The sequence below is a fragment of the Mycotypha africana genome (genome assembly GCF_025528875.1).
Source record: "Mycotypha africana strain NRRL 2978 chromosome Unknown BDF20scaffold_5, whole genome shotgun sequence".
Lineage (NCBI taxonomy): Eukaryota > Fungi > Mucoromycota > Mucoromycetes > Mucorales > Mycotyphaceae > Mycotypha > Mycotypha africana.
The window spans coordinates 103009-116272 of record NW_026515729.1 but is presented as its reverse complement, the minus strand read 5'-3'; the positions used below and the strand labels follow the sequence as shown (position 1 = coordinate 116272).

Below are 13264 nucleotides of genomic sequence, written 5' to 3'. Positions count from 1 at the left end.
AAGATCAGCCATAGAGAAAGGGATCAAATTTGTCGTTTTCTTCTCTTTTTGTTCTATGATGTTCTGTTATTGCATCCGTAGATGGTTCTCAACCTTCCCGTAAAAAGGTACAGCTTTATCACGTCATATGTTGAAGTTCCCAACATGTTGCCCCTGAATCTCTTTTCAAGACATATCACCGATTTGGTTTTTTTTCTCTTTTTTGGTTGCACCGAAAAGTATATGTGTTCAGTGCATTCTCTTTTGAAAGTGAATCTCATACTCGATGGTAACTGTCAACCCAAGTTATTGAGCTATTATTTGCCATTCTTAACCACTACAGAGCACACTTACTGAGTTCTACATCAAGGCGTATGGAGCTATTCACTCATTGAATCAGTGCAAAAAACAGACGGACGAAAAGAGTCAATGTTACACCCGAATCATACTGCCACGGTTGAGCGTGTACCAGACCCGTGATGTTGACCATTGAAAAAAAAAAAAGTTACGAATAACTGAACTTCTGCAAAGAAGCAAGATAGATGAAACACGTTTAATAGAAACCATTTCATACCTCTATTTTTTTTTTTTTTTCTTATTTCCTTTTTTTCATTTATTTCATTATAAGCCCACATAAAATGGTAAAGGGCCCCTCCCCCTTTGCTCATTTATGCAAGATGTGCGTTAGATGATGAAAATAAAATTTCAAAGATGCTTTAAAAATGTTCTCCATAATCTCTAAGACGGTTTTTTGTTCTGTTGTTCAAATGAGCGGTCCTTAAGTGTTAGATCAACAAATGACTCCATCCCCTTCGAAATTTTTTTTTTCCCTTTAAAAATCACATTTTTCTGAATTTAAAATAGTTGAATGCTTTGCCGATCAATTCCTTTAATTGTGTGTAAGTGTAAGTAAGATAGAGACTGAGAAATGGTGTTTGTGTACAACATGGAGGCAACTCTTCAACTTTACAGCATTTTAACGCGTGGTTAAAGTATTGTAAATGCCATTTTAATTCAAGATGCTTTCTTTCGACGCGCGTTCTATCCACTAGGTTACTCTCCCCGTTCCTATCGTTCGCTATCGCTCTCGTATGTATAAAGCTTTTGCATCAGTAACAACTGCCCCCCTTACTCATAGCGCATTAAATCAAAAAAGTTTCCTTTCTCTTCTTTTTTGCTGTATTACGTACTTGCAAACGCAGAACCCTTCTTGGTGTTGTCTCAAAATCATAATCTCGATAAGGAATTCTGTTTCTTTAGCAGATTGATCTTATAACGAAATACTAAAGGCTGATCGTATTGAATATTCTCTAAAGATACGTACGGATCAACAGCCTATCTGATCTATGCTATCTAACTATCATATTATATGATTGTCTTTGTATTGAGGCGGATTATCAAAGTCTATCGGATGACAAGTGTGTGTATGTGTGTGTGTGTGTGTGTAAGTGTGAATGGTTTAAATGGGGTTGATAATCCCTACACTCCCTTCTAAACTTTATATTACTGGTTATGAACACACCCCTTATTCACTTGCTACATATGTCGCTAGGTTTTTTGTCCTCCCTGTCTATTCTCCCCGCTTAAAACATCATCATTTTGTCTCCTGCCGAAAATCCCTTAATTCATTACACTGTCTATTTTTTCGCTTTTCCTTATCGTTGCTATCTCTCCGCATTTTTTTTTTTTGCAACGTCGTCATATAAAAGCGGCTTTAGGCGATCATTCTCGATTTCTATTTTGACCTTATTTTTTTTTTTTCTTTTTCAATCTCTAAAGGATTCTTTTCATCTATCTGTTACATATTAATACACATATCTATATTTGTTTCCACGAAAAAAAAAACAAAACAAAAAAAACCACACAGACATATACACACAGACACTTTCCTTTTTTTTTTAACCACTGTATAATTACAAACAAACAACAATGCTTAATACAATGACTAACCAACAGCAGCAGCAGCAGCATCTAACAAGGAATATGGCAGCATTGAACGGCGGTGTGCCTTATACTCATCAGCTAGCGGAAGAAGAGTGGAACCACACCAAGAAAGCTGCCACAACAAACACAACGGTTACGACGACCGAGAAATTCAAGACTTCCTTTTACAATCCCTTCGAGATCAAACATCGTCGCCGTACCTCACGCGCTCAATTTAAGGTATTGGAGTCCGCTTTTCTTGGAAACCCAAAGCCTAATGCAGCAGTACGTCGATGGCTCGCTGAAACTTTGGTGATGACACCTCGTGGAGTTCAGGTTTGGTTTCAAAATCGCAGAGCCAAAGATAAAGCCAATAAACAGAAGGAATATTCTAAAAAAAAGCAATCAGCAGCAGCAGCAGCAACCCCAACACCACATGTCACATCAGAAGAAAACCCAAGGGACGACTCATTGAAAGGAGGCAACCAACAAAATGAACAGAAAGTGAGTTTGCTTTTACCATCAAGTCTTCAGCCATTCATGGCTACGACGACGACGACGACAGCGACGACTCCTTTTAATGAGAAAAAGAGCCCCGCAGGCTATTCTCCATTCAGTCCACAACAGCACTGGAAAGGTAACCACAGTCCTGTTTTATCGCCTCATCATATGGCGATGACTCCAGTGGACACCGGTACAGTGGGTGGTATAGCAGGAGATAATGAATCGATCCTGTACTTCCCTTCATCGCCCGTTTACTCTGTTCCTTGTGCTTGTCATGAGTGTTATACAACGACGACCAGCGCTCATGCCATCCATGCTACGGCCGCACCCATGAGTCGCACTTTGTCTTACCCTCCTTTCTTGAATAGCGATGCATCTACGACTACCACGGTGGCAGATGAAGAAGAGTTGTTGATGACGCCTGTCACACCCAGCTCTTTAGAGCAACATCAGCACTATTATTATTACAAGCAGCAACAGCAACAACCTCGTCAACATAGTATAAGCCCTACGTTGGCTATGGAGCCATCGATCAGTCATCACTACATGAAACGGCTCATAAGCCATCAGCAACCTCTTCTCTTTGATCAACGTCGATATTCCTATCCTTCACAGCAACAGCAACAACAGCAATCCTCACCACCCGCTTATTGCTATCCTTACAACCATCCTACATCTGCCGTCCATAGCAGTCATGTACATTTATCGACCCCTACATCTCCGATCACCACTACTACGTCCATTCAAAATAACAACAACAACAACAACAACAACAACAATAATAATAATAACAATAACAACAACCACCATCTTGAGCTTTTCCGTCGCTTTTCCGAGCCTATTTTTGTAGACCCACAACTGCAACCGCAACAGACACAACACTCACCAACAGAACTCAACTTTGATGCTTATTTCAACTTGTTACCGTCCAACACGCTACTCACTGCCAAACCCACCACGACTCCAGCCTTATAAAAAAAAAGAAAAGGAAAAAGGACTTTTTCGTATTTTATTTTCAAATGGTGTATAACAAATCAACAGATCAAGCAAAAACCAAATGAACAATTCCTTTGATCTTATGCTCCTTTCATACTATATTTTATACAGAACGACACTTTCCCTTTCCGATCTTTTTTCTATGTATATATTTTGCGTGTTTGTTTTCTATTTTTTTGTATGTATAATTTTATGTATGCTTCTTTCCCCTTTACTTTTCAACTCTTTTTTTTTTTTTATTTAACTTATGCCTGAATCAACATCTATCATCATCGCTTATCTTTATATGTTTCAACAGAAAAAAAGAAAGAAATCGGCCGGCCTGCGTTCTCTCTCACTCTCTCAATGCTCACTCATTCTCTCAGTCACTCACTCACTCTCTCTCTATATACTTTCCCTCTTTTACAAAAGAAGAATAAAACAAATAATGTCATCTCGTTTATTCCCCCCAACATTACTTTTATCTTGTGCACTATGCAAGGTTGTTATGCATGTTGGAGTGGGTGGGTATAGAATATAAAATATATGTCTAGCCATGTACATCTTTTGTAAAAGTAATATAGCACCTGCATTCCTCTATACATAAAGTATAATTGTATATCCAGCAATCTATCTATTTTTTTTTTTTTTTTTTAGAAAAAAAGTCTTCTGAATGCATCTGCATGTCCTTTTTTCCCTCTCCTTCTATAGAGTTGAGTGCACTGGTAAACTCTCTTTTTCAAATGCCATAAAAGACGTTTATGCCGCCAATAGATAAAGTGGTTGTAGTTTTGTTTTTGTTTTTTACCTCCTTCTTTCAAGCCGTTTTCCCGCCTTTTTTTTTGGGCTGTTCTCTCTCGTTTGGGCATTTCTAGAAGAACAAGTCGGGAGGAATGAATGGTTTCCATGACAACGATGACGAAGCCTGCTGCTGCTGTTGTGGTTGCGGTTGTGGTTGTGGTTGTGGTTGCGATGGTAACGAGGAGTGTGGTGGTCGGGCATAAAAAGGGTGTGTAAGTCCTCTAGGGGAATTATAACCATGAATGGGCTCATTATTGTCAGTTTGCCTGTCAAAAGAATAAGGTTGGTCTGAACTAAGCTTTTTTTTCTTTCTGTCGACCCCTGAACCTTGTTTGCTTTTGTTTGTCAGATCGACACTTGTATCACCCTCATGTTGAATTTTGTTAGGATGGCGCTTCCATTTGATTGGCTTGGACTGGGAGGGTGTTTAAAAGAGGTAAGTTCATCAGAAAAAGGGGGCGGGGGGGGGGAGGAGCAATACCCGCTCTAATACACTTACCTCAATCTTCTGCGATTCATGCTTCAATAATGACGCTTGTTCATTTTCCGACAATAGTTTCTTATACTCAGTATACGACACCTTGTCTATTCCAAAGAAAACGGTGAATAGCAAGCTCTGGGTTGATATATCTCTTTTCCCTTCCTTTACCAGGTAACGGCGTGATAGTAATCTGCTCTTTTTTTAACTTTTCCAGAAAATCAACGTCATTCGATCCACATACCAAACTAATAGCAATGCCCGATGTCCCTATACAAAAAAATGAAATAAGTGGATATGCTTTCTCCCAAACAACAACTCCTGACTTGGGTTATATTTACCATATCTCCCTGTTCGCCCTACCCTATGTAGATAGGTATCAATATCCCGTGGAAATTCTACATTGATCACCAAGTTGACTCTATCAATATCAATGCCCCGTGCAATCTGTATATATATATATGAGGTAGTGGTCCATCCAGTGAGTCATTAGGATGGGCCCAACAATGAACTAGCTATTTTTTTTCTACATTACCAAATCACTGCACACCAAAATTCTCAATTTAAAGTCTCTCATCCGTTCCATCACTGCTAATCGTTTTTCCTGTGTCAATCCAGCGTGTATAAATCCAGTCTTCCAACCCATATCATTCAACCAATTCTCTAGATCCATGGCTCGCGGCACCGTGTTGACAAAAATCATGCATTGATAAAACGATATTTTGCCGAGCAAGTGTTCTATTTGTTCAAACTTTTTTTTATACATCATCAACGTGTCGGCAGCCGAACGACGCCTATCTGACGATTCATCTGTGGGGCCTACTTCATTCTCAAAGGGTAATTCAACATAATATTGCTGGACCTCTAAACGACGAAGAAAAGGAAAGGAGGAGAGGGATGTTCAGTTCACAGGAAAAAAACTTGGGCGAGGGGGAGAAAGAAAAATGATTGACGGACGTTACCTTGCAATGTCGGTACGCCTTCTGTCAATTGAATGATGTGTGGGCTTTTCGGCACATACTTTTTTAACTGTATCAATAAATCGTCTGTAAAGGTCGCTGAAAATGCTACCGATTGCCGCATCGGGGGCAGGTTCGATACAATGTAATCCACTTGTTCAGGAAAATTATCCGACATTAATTTATCTGCCTCATCCAACACCAACAACTTGATGCGAGAGGTAGGTAATTTTTTATCATTCATCAGACGCATCACTCTTCCTGGCGTGCCTACAATCACTTGAACATCGGCCATGGATGGATTGGCTACTCCGCCAATGACGGCTTCGCAACGAAAGGCGTTTGTTGTCGTCGACGAAGAAGTGGACATGGCTGAACCTATTTGACGTAGCACATCACGAATTTGAACAGCTATTTCACGTGTAGGCGCAAGTACCAACACTTGTGGAGCTTTCACACTGGTTTGGACGGCTTCAAGAGCAATTACGCTGAAAACGACGGTTTTGCCAGTTCCGGACTTGGCCTGAGCAATCAAATCGAGGCCTAAACGTCCAAGAGGGATGGCTTTCAGCTGCACAGGTGAGGGTTGTTGATAGCCGGCATTTTTGAGTCCTTGTAAAATATGTGGATGTTGAATTAAACTGCTAAATTCTATCTTTTCATCAATTTGTACATCGCGAGATCTTTTCATTACTTTTTATGCAAAAGAAAAAAAGTGGAGTTGGGAGAAGAGGAACAAAAAATAAAATAAAAAACGTGTTGGACCCAGCATGTTGATTGATGCTGGCCAGGAAAAGTCTATTCTCAGCCACCAAGCCTTTTTTTTTCCCATAAAATAGAAAAAAAGTGATCTGCCTTTTTTTTTTTTGCAAACTGCCATTATAACGCAAGCGAATACATCATGGGCAGGTACATGTCGATTGCTCAGTATAACATGCAAGTCTATTTATTTTCAGTGCTAACGTTAATGACTTGTAGACTTCGTCGTAAGAGAACACATCACGGCATTAGAGATAATTATCGTAAACAGCGTACAAGAGCCTATACAAGAGATCTTGATCAGATCCATGACGATTTAAAACCAGAGAACGTCGAAAAGATAAAACATAAAGAAATTGATACAGATCTACCGGGTTTAGGTCAGCATTATTGTGTGGAGTGTGCGTAAGTAGAACGGAATGGAGATTTCTATGGATTTTGAATCCGGTTTTAATCGCACATGTGTGTATAATCTATATTTCGACGGACCTATAGCCGACATTTTATTACAGATGACCATTATAAAGAACATTTAAAGAGTAAACTACATAAAAGAAGACTCAAGAAGCTACAGGAAGAGCCTTATACACAAGAAGAGGTTAGTTTCTTTCATTTTTTCGTGGCTGGATTTTTCCATTGGCTCACTAGACATCTTTTCATCAGGCGGATAGAGCAGCAGGCTTAGGACCAACAGACAATGGAAAGAAAGGAGGCAGAACGACGACGATAGCATCAGCAGCCCTTGATATTGAAATGGAAGATCTTTAATGTGGTTTTTACCCTCCCCTTTTTCCAACCCATGCGACCCGTGCAAAAGAAACATGTTAGATAACCTTGTATTATAGTTTTTTCAGCGAAATTCTTGATTAAAAATAGCGGCATTTTCATATGTTTGACCATTGTAGACCCCATCTTTTGTTCTTTGTATACTGTCGCATCATTTTGGAAAATATGGATACTATAGATAGACAGTCATGTAATCATATGTAATAGAATAATGATGAGGAAGAGTAAAGAATCATCTCGGCAGATAGACAAGCAATCTATACATACACACATAGACCTTGGAATACCATTCACCCGTTTTAGCCACCAACTAAACCTCAATCAATCCCACATCATTTTTATCTCTCCAATCATGCGTTGGTCTATTTTTTTCAAACTATGGCGGCATTTTAAACTACCGCCATCCTATCTTTTTGAAGAAAGGATTTATAATTTTTAGTATAGACTCGTTACCAACACTTGAGGCAACGATCAAGTTTAAACCAATAATCATTCTTTTTGAAAGCTTTTTCCTATGAATATCAATAGACCAAAAAAAAAAAAAAAAAGAGGCATTTCTTATTTTGAACATGATCTGTGCTGTAACCCCCTTTTTTTTTCATTACCTAGACTTTTAAAATGTTTAAAAAAAGAAAAGAAAAAGCATCACATCCTTTCTTTCTCACTCTCTCTCTCTCTCTCTCTCTCTTTCTTATACTCCTTTTTCATTCAAACAACTTTCCTTGATCTTATACCCTTTTATCTTGAGTTACAGCAAAACCCTAATGTCAAACTATGAAACAGATAGCTATAGTAGTAGTAGCAGCAGTAGAAACAGCAATGGTAAAAAGCTGACACAAAAGCTGAAGAGATTCTCTACTTTTATTTCAAAGAAAATCAAAACAAAGCTGAACACTACGACAACCACAACCACAACGAATCCTTGTAGTAGTAGTTTGACAGCAACAGACATCAAAGATATAGATCCTCTGGTCGAGATAAAACAAGAACCATCCAACATGCAAAAAGATAAGAGCCATTTCAAAAAAAGGCACAGCAGTTATATCTCATCTTGTACGAAAACACCGCCCCTATCCAACACAACGCCAAGAAGCTATTTTTCTTCAATTGAATTGAAGAACAACAACAACAACAACAACACCAGCAATGGTAGTTATAATAAAGGTAGATTCTATTATGTAATGATCATGTCATTTTTTTTGGGGGGGGGAGGGAAGGAAGCAAAAGAGAAGGACTTTCGTACTAACGCTTTTATGTCTTTTTCATTTAACTCTATGACCTATCTCATGTAAAACCATTTAGTAGATATATTGAAAGAACAGTATTATTATGACAAAAATGATAACCACGATTTGGACCATCTTTTATCATCCTCATTATCTCCACCTCCAAGATCACAAATCAACAAATCGAAATCGACTCTTATCACTAGCGGTAGAAAGAGTACTGATGACGCTGGATGCGTCAATCAGCGTCATAAACCTAGTCTTTGTAGAAGTAACACGCTAGGCACCTATTACCAATATTACCATCAATACCATAGAGCTAAACATCTCGCCCGTCCAGTGAGTCATAGCAGTGAGAACAGTGATCGATACGTGGACGATGGCAATACTAGTGTTATGACATCAGCCACGAGTTTCACAACCACTACGTTAACGGCCGTCGCCACTCCTCAGACCAGCACTGCAGCCGCACACGTTCTTTTGTAACTGAGATCCAAAGGAAATACCTCCACCAACATATCCCCCACACCTCTTTTTCTTTTTTTTGCTGAGCAAAACAACCAGATGAAGGCTCATCGAAACAATAACATACATACATAAATACATATATATATATATCTATCTATACATATACGATATACCTCAATGAATTTTTTTTTTCTTTTTTTTTGGACTTTATGTGTGCTTTATTCTTTATTAAAGCTGTTGTAATCTTGCATGTAGTCTTTGACACTGTCGATGATTTCCTCTGATGTTGTATCTCTTGAATAACAATCCACAAACTGACCTTGCGGATCCATAAGATAGATAAAGATAGAGTGGTCAACGAGATAATCGTCTTTTACTGTGACGTTGGGCGGAACATAAGAATAGACACGGTAAGAACGCGCCACCTTCTTCAGCTCTTCTGCAGAGCCGGTAAGACCGATGAGATCCGGATGAAAGTCGTTCACATATTCTTTCACTACGTCTGCTGTGTCTCGTAATGGGTCACAAGTAATAAAGATGCCCTGTAAACGATGAGCCGCTGTGGCTGCTGTCTTTTTCTTTTTGGGTTGTTCTTGGTGGTGTGCCTGTTCGTTTTTTATCGCCTCCATCACTTCGACCATCTTGTCTAATTCCTCAGGACAGATATCGGGACAATGCGTAAAGCCAAAATACAGTAACGAAAACGAGCCCTGTAATAGTTGGTCCGAGGTGATACGTCTCTCTGTATTGACGTTGTATAACTCAAAAGGCTGACATCCAATGTTTGGCTTGCCGAGTGCCTTGATCTTTTCTCTTTGTCGTTTGGCTTTCTCGAGTAACATTCTTTCTTTTTCATGCTTAAAGTAAACTAAAAGACCTGCTGCTGTCATAGCTAATACCACCGCTGATTTCCATGTAAAAGTCTATCCACAAAAGAAAATATCAGGATGGAAACCTTCTCTATCCAAGAGACCTTTTCCTTTCTTACTTTGGGTTGCGTTTGAATATCTCTACTTTTATTCGCTTTTGCACTTGATTTGCTTGCAGAAGAAACTGTCAAATATCTCTTGGGTACTATCTGCTTTGTATAGCAAACACGAGGAAAACGTGATGCGACCTTTGGATTTTATTTTATTTTTTTTGCCCCACCATTCAAGTCAGAAAGAAATTAAACATCATTGGCAAAACGAACAAAAAAAAAAAAAAAAAAAAAAAGTCATCTACTTTTAATGGTTGCTGAATGCCTCTGTCTGCATGGCTCACTAATTGTTTTGTGAATGGACCAAGCTTGAACATTGTTAAAATACAGGGGAAAATAAAAATCGTCCTCTCATCCCAGCAAGCCCTGAAGTGCCTTTATTTTGTCATGCTCACATGGAGGAAAGATCGTTTCTTTTTTGGAATTCCGCTCTGACATGTCAACATACAAAGGGTGAAAGGATACTGGCAGTATACATGGCATACCCTGCTCTTTGAAAGCGGTAGTTGCATAAGTGGGCTCGAAAACAGTGATTCAGCTTGACAGATCTATTTTATGTTTTCGTTTTCCGTAAAGCATCACGTCGACGAGATGTGTGATAAACAAATGATAGTGCGTGCATTCACGGGCTAGCTAAAAGGAAGAGTCATGAAAACTTATTTGCCGAGTGCTTGGAGAAAAAAAAAAAAAAAAAGGAACTTGCCGAAAAAAATCAGTTTTTGTTGAAATTCTGTCCTTTTTTCTTTACTCTTTTATTTTTCCACTTCTTTTGCCTTCTTTTTGCAGCCTTCGCTGTCTGCAAGGATATGCAAAGGCTTTCCTTTTTGGCTGGAGTTTCAACAAAGATGGTTGACTCCATCATCTGTAGTTGAAGGATAGTTGTCATTGGATGGTGATGAAAAAAGTTTTTGACCGATGGGTCGATCTGTTGCATGGTCAAATAGTTCTGTCAAAGGTTTTGTAGGTCAAGGCCATGGCTCGTCGGATGTCGGTTGATGACAGCTTGAATGCTAGCTTTTGTTTCTTGTGCTGGGTATAGTATATCAATGCATGACCTAGATTAATCAAGTCAACAATAAATCTCTTGGAGCTAACCATTCTTATTAATCATCCATGGTGTTGTATATCAGCTTTGTGACTTGAAACCAATGCTGTCTCTCTCTCTCTCTCTCTCTCTCTCTGTCTCTCTTCCTGTTCTTTCTCTTTCTTCTCCCTGTCTGGTCTCTCGGCTACTGTGAAAGGTCGCGCCATCTCCTTCCAAAGATGGCGCCGCTGGACTTTTTTGTTTTCTTTTCGTAACATAAAAGAAAAAGTCGTAGCAAAACATCCTGCGCTGTGGGCATTGGCTGGTCAAGAAGGTGGGGCCGGTACCATCTATCTCCTGCCTTTCCGCCCCCGCACCACCTGTCTCTCAGGTGGATACGATTGTCTAGTGTGAAGGCCCCTTCTCAGCCCCAGAAGCGCACGCGCGTGAAGCGGTGGATCTGTTTTGCGGTTATTCCCTTCTCTCTCTCGGGAAGCAAGCAGGTCAATCTTGGCTCGCTCTCTCTCTCTCTCTCTCTCCCCTCTTCCCACCCACCCCCGTATGCATTCCATGAAAAAGTCGTAGCAAAACATTCGGCGTCTCTCTGCCCCGTCCGTAGGGTGGATAGTCTATAAGAAAGAGTTCTTGTGGCGAATCCAACCTTCCTGGACGCTTTTGTGCCTTACCTCTCTGCAAGGGTGTTCTAAACCAGAATGGAATGCGTTGTGTGTCATCTAGCACGCTGGGTGAGAGGAAAAGGTCGTAGCAAAACATGTTGGCGGCTGGCTTGAGGAGGAGAGGGTCGCCTCTTTTTATTGTCGTGGCACGAAAAAGTGATAACTCATCCATAAGCTTATGTAACAGTGACATTGTAGAAAAGACCCATAATATGAAATAAAAAAGACGGCTAAGCTGTTCTCTTTCTTTTAGAAACAGGGCCCTCCCCCCCTTATAGTCATAAATAAGTAAAGAAGAACCTTGATAGAAGAAGCTATCGGGTATCAAGGTGAAAGAGAAAAAATGAGCTTGCTTGCCCCCACTTTTTATTTTTAGTATCTTTGCAAATAGGTTTATATATGAATAAACCCTATGCCTCACATAGATCATCCCAATGCAGTAACTTTAGCAGCTGTTGTTTAGCTAAAAACTGTTTTCTACTGTAGGAGGGGTACCCTGTGACTTTTTCGTCTATTAAGACTAGCAAAAGAAAACAACGATACAAAGGACGTATTCTATCAAACGATCACATGTGTGGTTTTTAGCGGTTTTTTTTTAATTTTTTTTCTTTGTCCACCCTTCGTACTTACATAATCAGCGTAAACCACTTGCAGATCGTTTATTGTTTTCCCTGTACAGACAAATGGCAAATGAGTGAGACTCATGTGACAAGCATAATGACGAAGCACAGCAATCATGACAGAAACGGTTCACAATAACAACAAATACGGATCTTGTGATGTAGAAGTAGGTGTGCCCTTGAATCATTATTATACCACTCATCGTTGTGTGAATGAATGTGTCTTACAAACAAACCTATCCGATAGTGAATAATGACATTTGTGTGTGTATTGTGTGTGTGTGTGTTGAACAATGAGTTGGAACTCCTTTAGAGTTGACTCTTTTTTTTTTGTTGACAAAAACACAATCTATTTTTTTTTTTCTTTGCTACGTTGGCCAATCATAATGTGTACAATGGTCCATTATAAGCACACACACACAATCGGCCGAAATTGGGATCGAATGATTTTTAGTTTCCATTGTTTGACAGACGAGAGAGAGAGTCTAGTTTACACTTCAAAATAGAATCAAATACTCCCTCGCCCCATGTTATAATAAATAAGCTAATGATTGGATACCGGGGTTACTCTCTGCATAATGAAAATACGGAGCTTTCCTTTAAATCCTCCTTGACTTCCCGACTCTACAGTTTCCCATAAATGATAAAAAAGAGCTTAGCTCGATTTATTGAGATTAGGGAGGTAGTAGCTTTATTTTATACACCGCATAGGATATGTCTGCTTGGCGTGAAAAAAAGACAAAGGATGCGCCATCTATTTTGGAACATGCTTAAATGGATGTCTCCCCTTACGTTATCATTTAGAAAAACCATATGCAGCAGTCTATCCCTTACCTTTTTCCTTGTCTGCTTCTACTTGTTTATTTGGCTCACACATGAAATAGATTATATACAAGAAGCATTATGAAATATCATATGATATTGTCAATCAAGAAGAACTTTCTTTTTTTTTTTTTTTTTTTTTCCTCCACGTACAACAACAAGCCACTCCTAACTTATTTTAAAGTGGTCAGATCAACTTTTTTTCCCCCCCCTCCCTAATTATTAATAACCTTCAAATACTTCAAATACCTGAGCGATTCAAGAAGAAACGATGGCATACAAAA

The 13264-nt window shown here is 39.3% G+C and overlaps 5 protein-coding genes across 5 annotated transcripts; 3 read left to right on the top strand and 2 right to left on the bottom strand.

The window, feature by feature from the left end:
- Window positions 1-2106: 2106 nt before the first annotated feature.
- BDF20DRAFT_794318 (homeobox domain-containing protein) lies at window positions 2107-2271 on the top strand (the record flags this gene model as incomplete). Its single annotated transcript, XM_053076248.1, has 1 exon — window positions 2107-2271. A coding segment is annotated over one exon (165 nt), but the record flags the coding sequence as incomplete, so codon positions are not given.
- Window positions 2272-3787: 1516 nt separating this feature from the next.
- On the bottom strand, window positions 3788-6383 carry BDF20DRAFT_867434 (P-loop containing nucleoside triphosphate hydrolase protein). Its single transcript, XM_053080892.1, has 6 exons — window positions 5623-6383; window positions 5196-5524; window positions 5002-5107; window positions 4832-4930; window positions 4682-4767; window positions 3788-4597 (listed from the first exon to the last, which is right to left on the bottom strand). Exons 1-6 carry the CDS (start codon window positions 6308-6310, stop codon window positions 4253-4255), a joined length of 1653 nt encoding a protein of 550 aa, XP_052936008.1. The 5' UTR covers window positions 6311-6383; the 3' UTR covers window positions 3788-4252.
- Window positions 6384-6498: 115 nt separating this feature from the next.
- BDF20DRAFT_867427 (uncharacterized protein) lies at window positions 6499-7626 on the top strand. Its single transcript, XM_053080891.1, has 5 exons — window positions 6499-6528; window positions 6598-6783; window positions 6874-6976; window positions 7042-7336; window positions 7432-7626. Exons 1-4 carry the CDS (start codon window positions 6521-6523, stop codon window positions 7144-7146), a joined length of 402 nt encoding a protein of 133 aa, XP_052936007.1. The 5' UTR covers window positions 6499-6520; the 3' UTR covers window positions 7147-7336; window positions 7432-7626.
- Window positions 7627-7928: 302 nt separating this feature from the next.
- Window positions 7929-8876, top strand: BDF20DRAFT_912683 (uncharacterized protein; the record flags this gene model as incomplete). Its single annotated transcript, XM_053083980.1, has 2 exons — window positions 7929-8328; window positions 8467-8876. 2 exons carry the CDS (start codon window positions 7929-7931, stop codon window positions 8874-8876), a joined length of 810 nt encoding a protein of 269 aa, XP_052936006.1.
- Window positions 8877-9076: 200 nt separating this feature from the next.
- BDF20DRAFT_835124 (SCO1/SenC-domain-containing protein) lies at window positions 9077-10154 on the bottom strand (the record flags this gene model as incomplete). The annotated part of the gene is made up of 3 exons (XM_053078813.1): window positions 9077-9781; window positions 9847-9975; window positions 10083-10154. 3 exons carry the CDS (start codon window positions 10152-10154, stop codon window positions 9077-9079), a joined length of 906 nt encoding a protein of 301 aa, XP_052936005.1.
- Between the last annotated feature and the right edge of the window lie 3110 nt (window positions 10155-13264).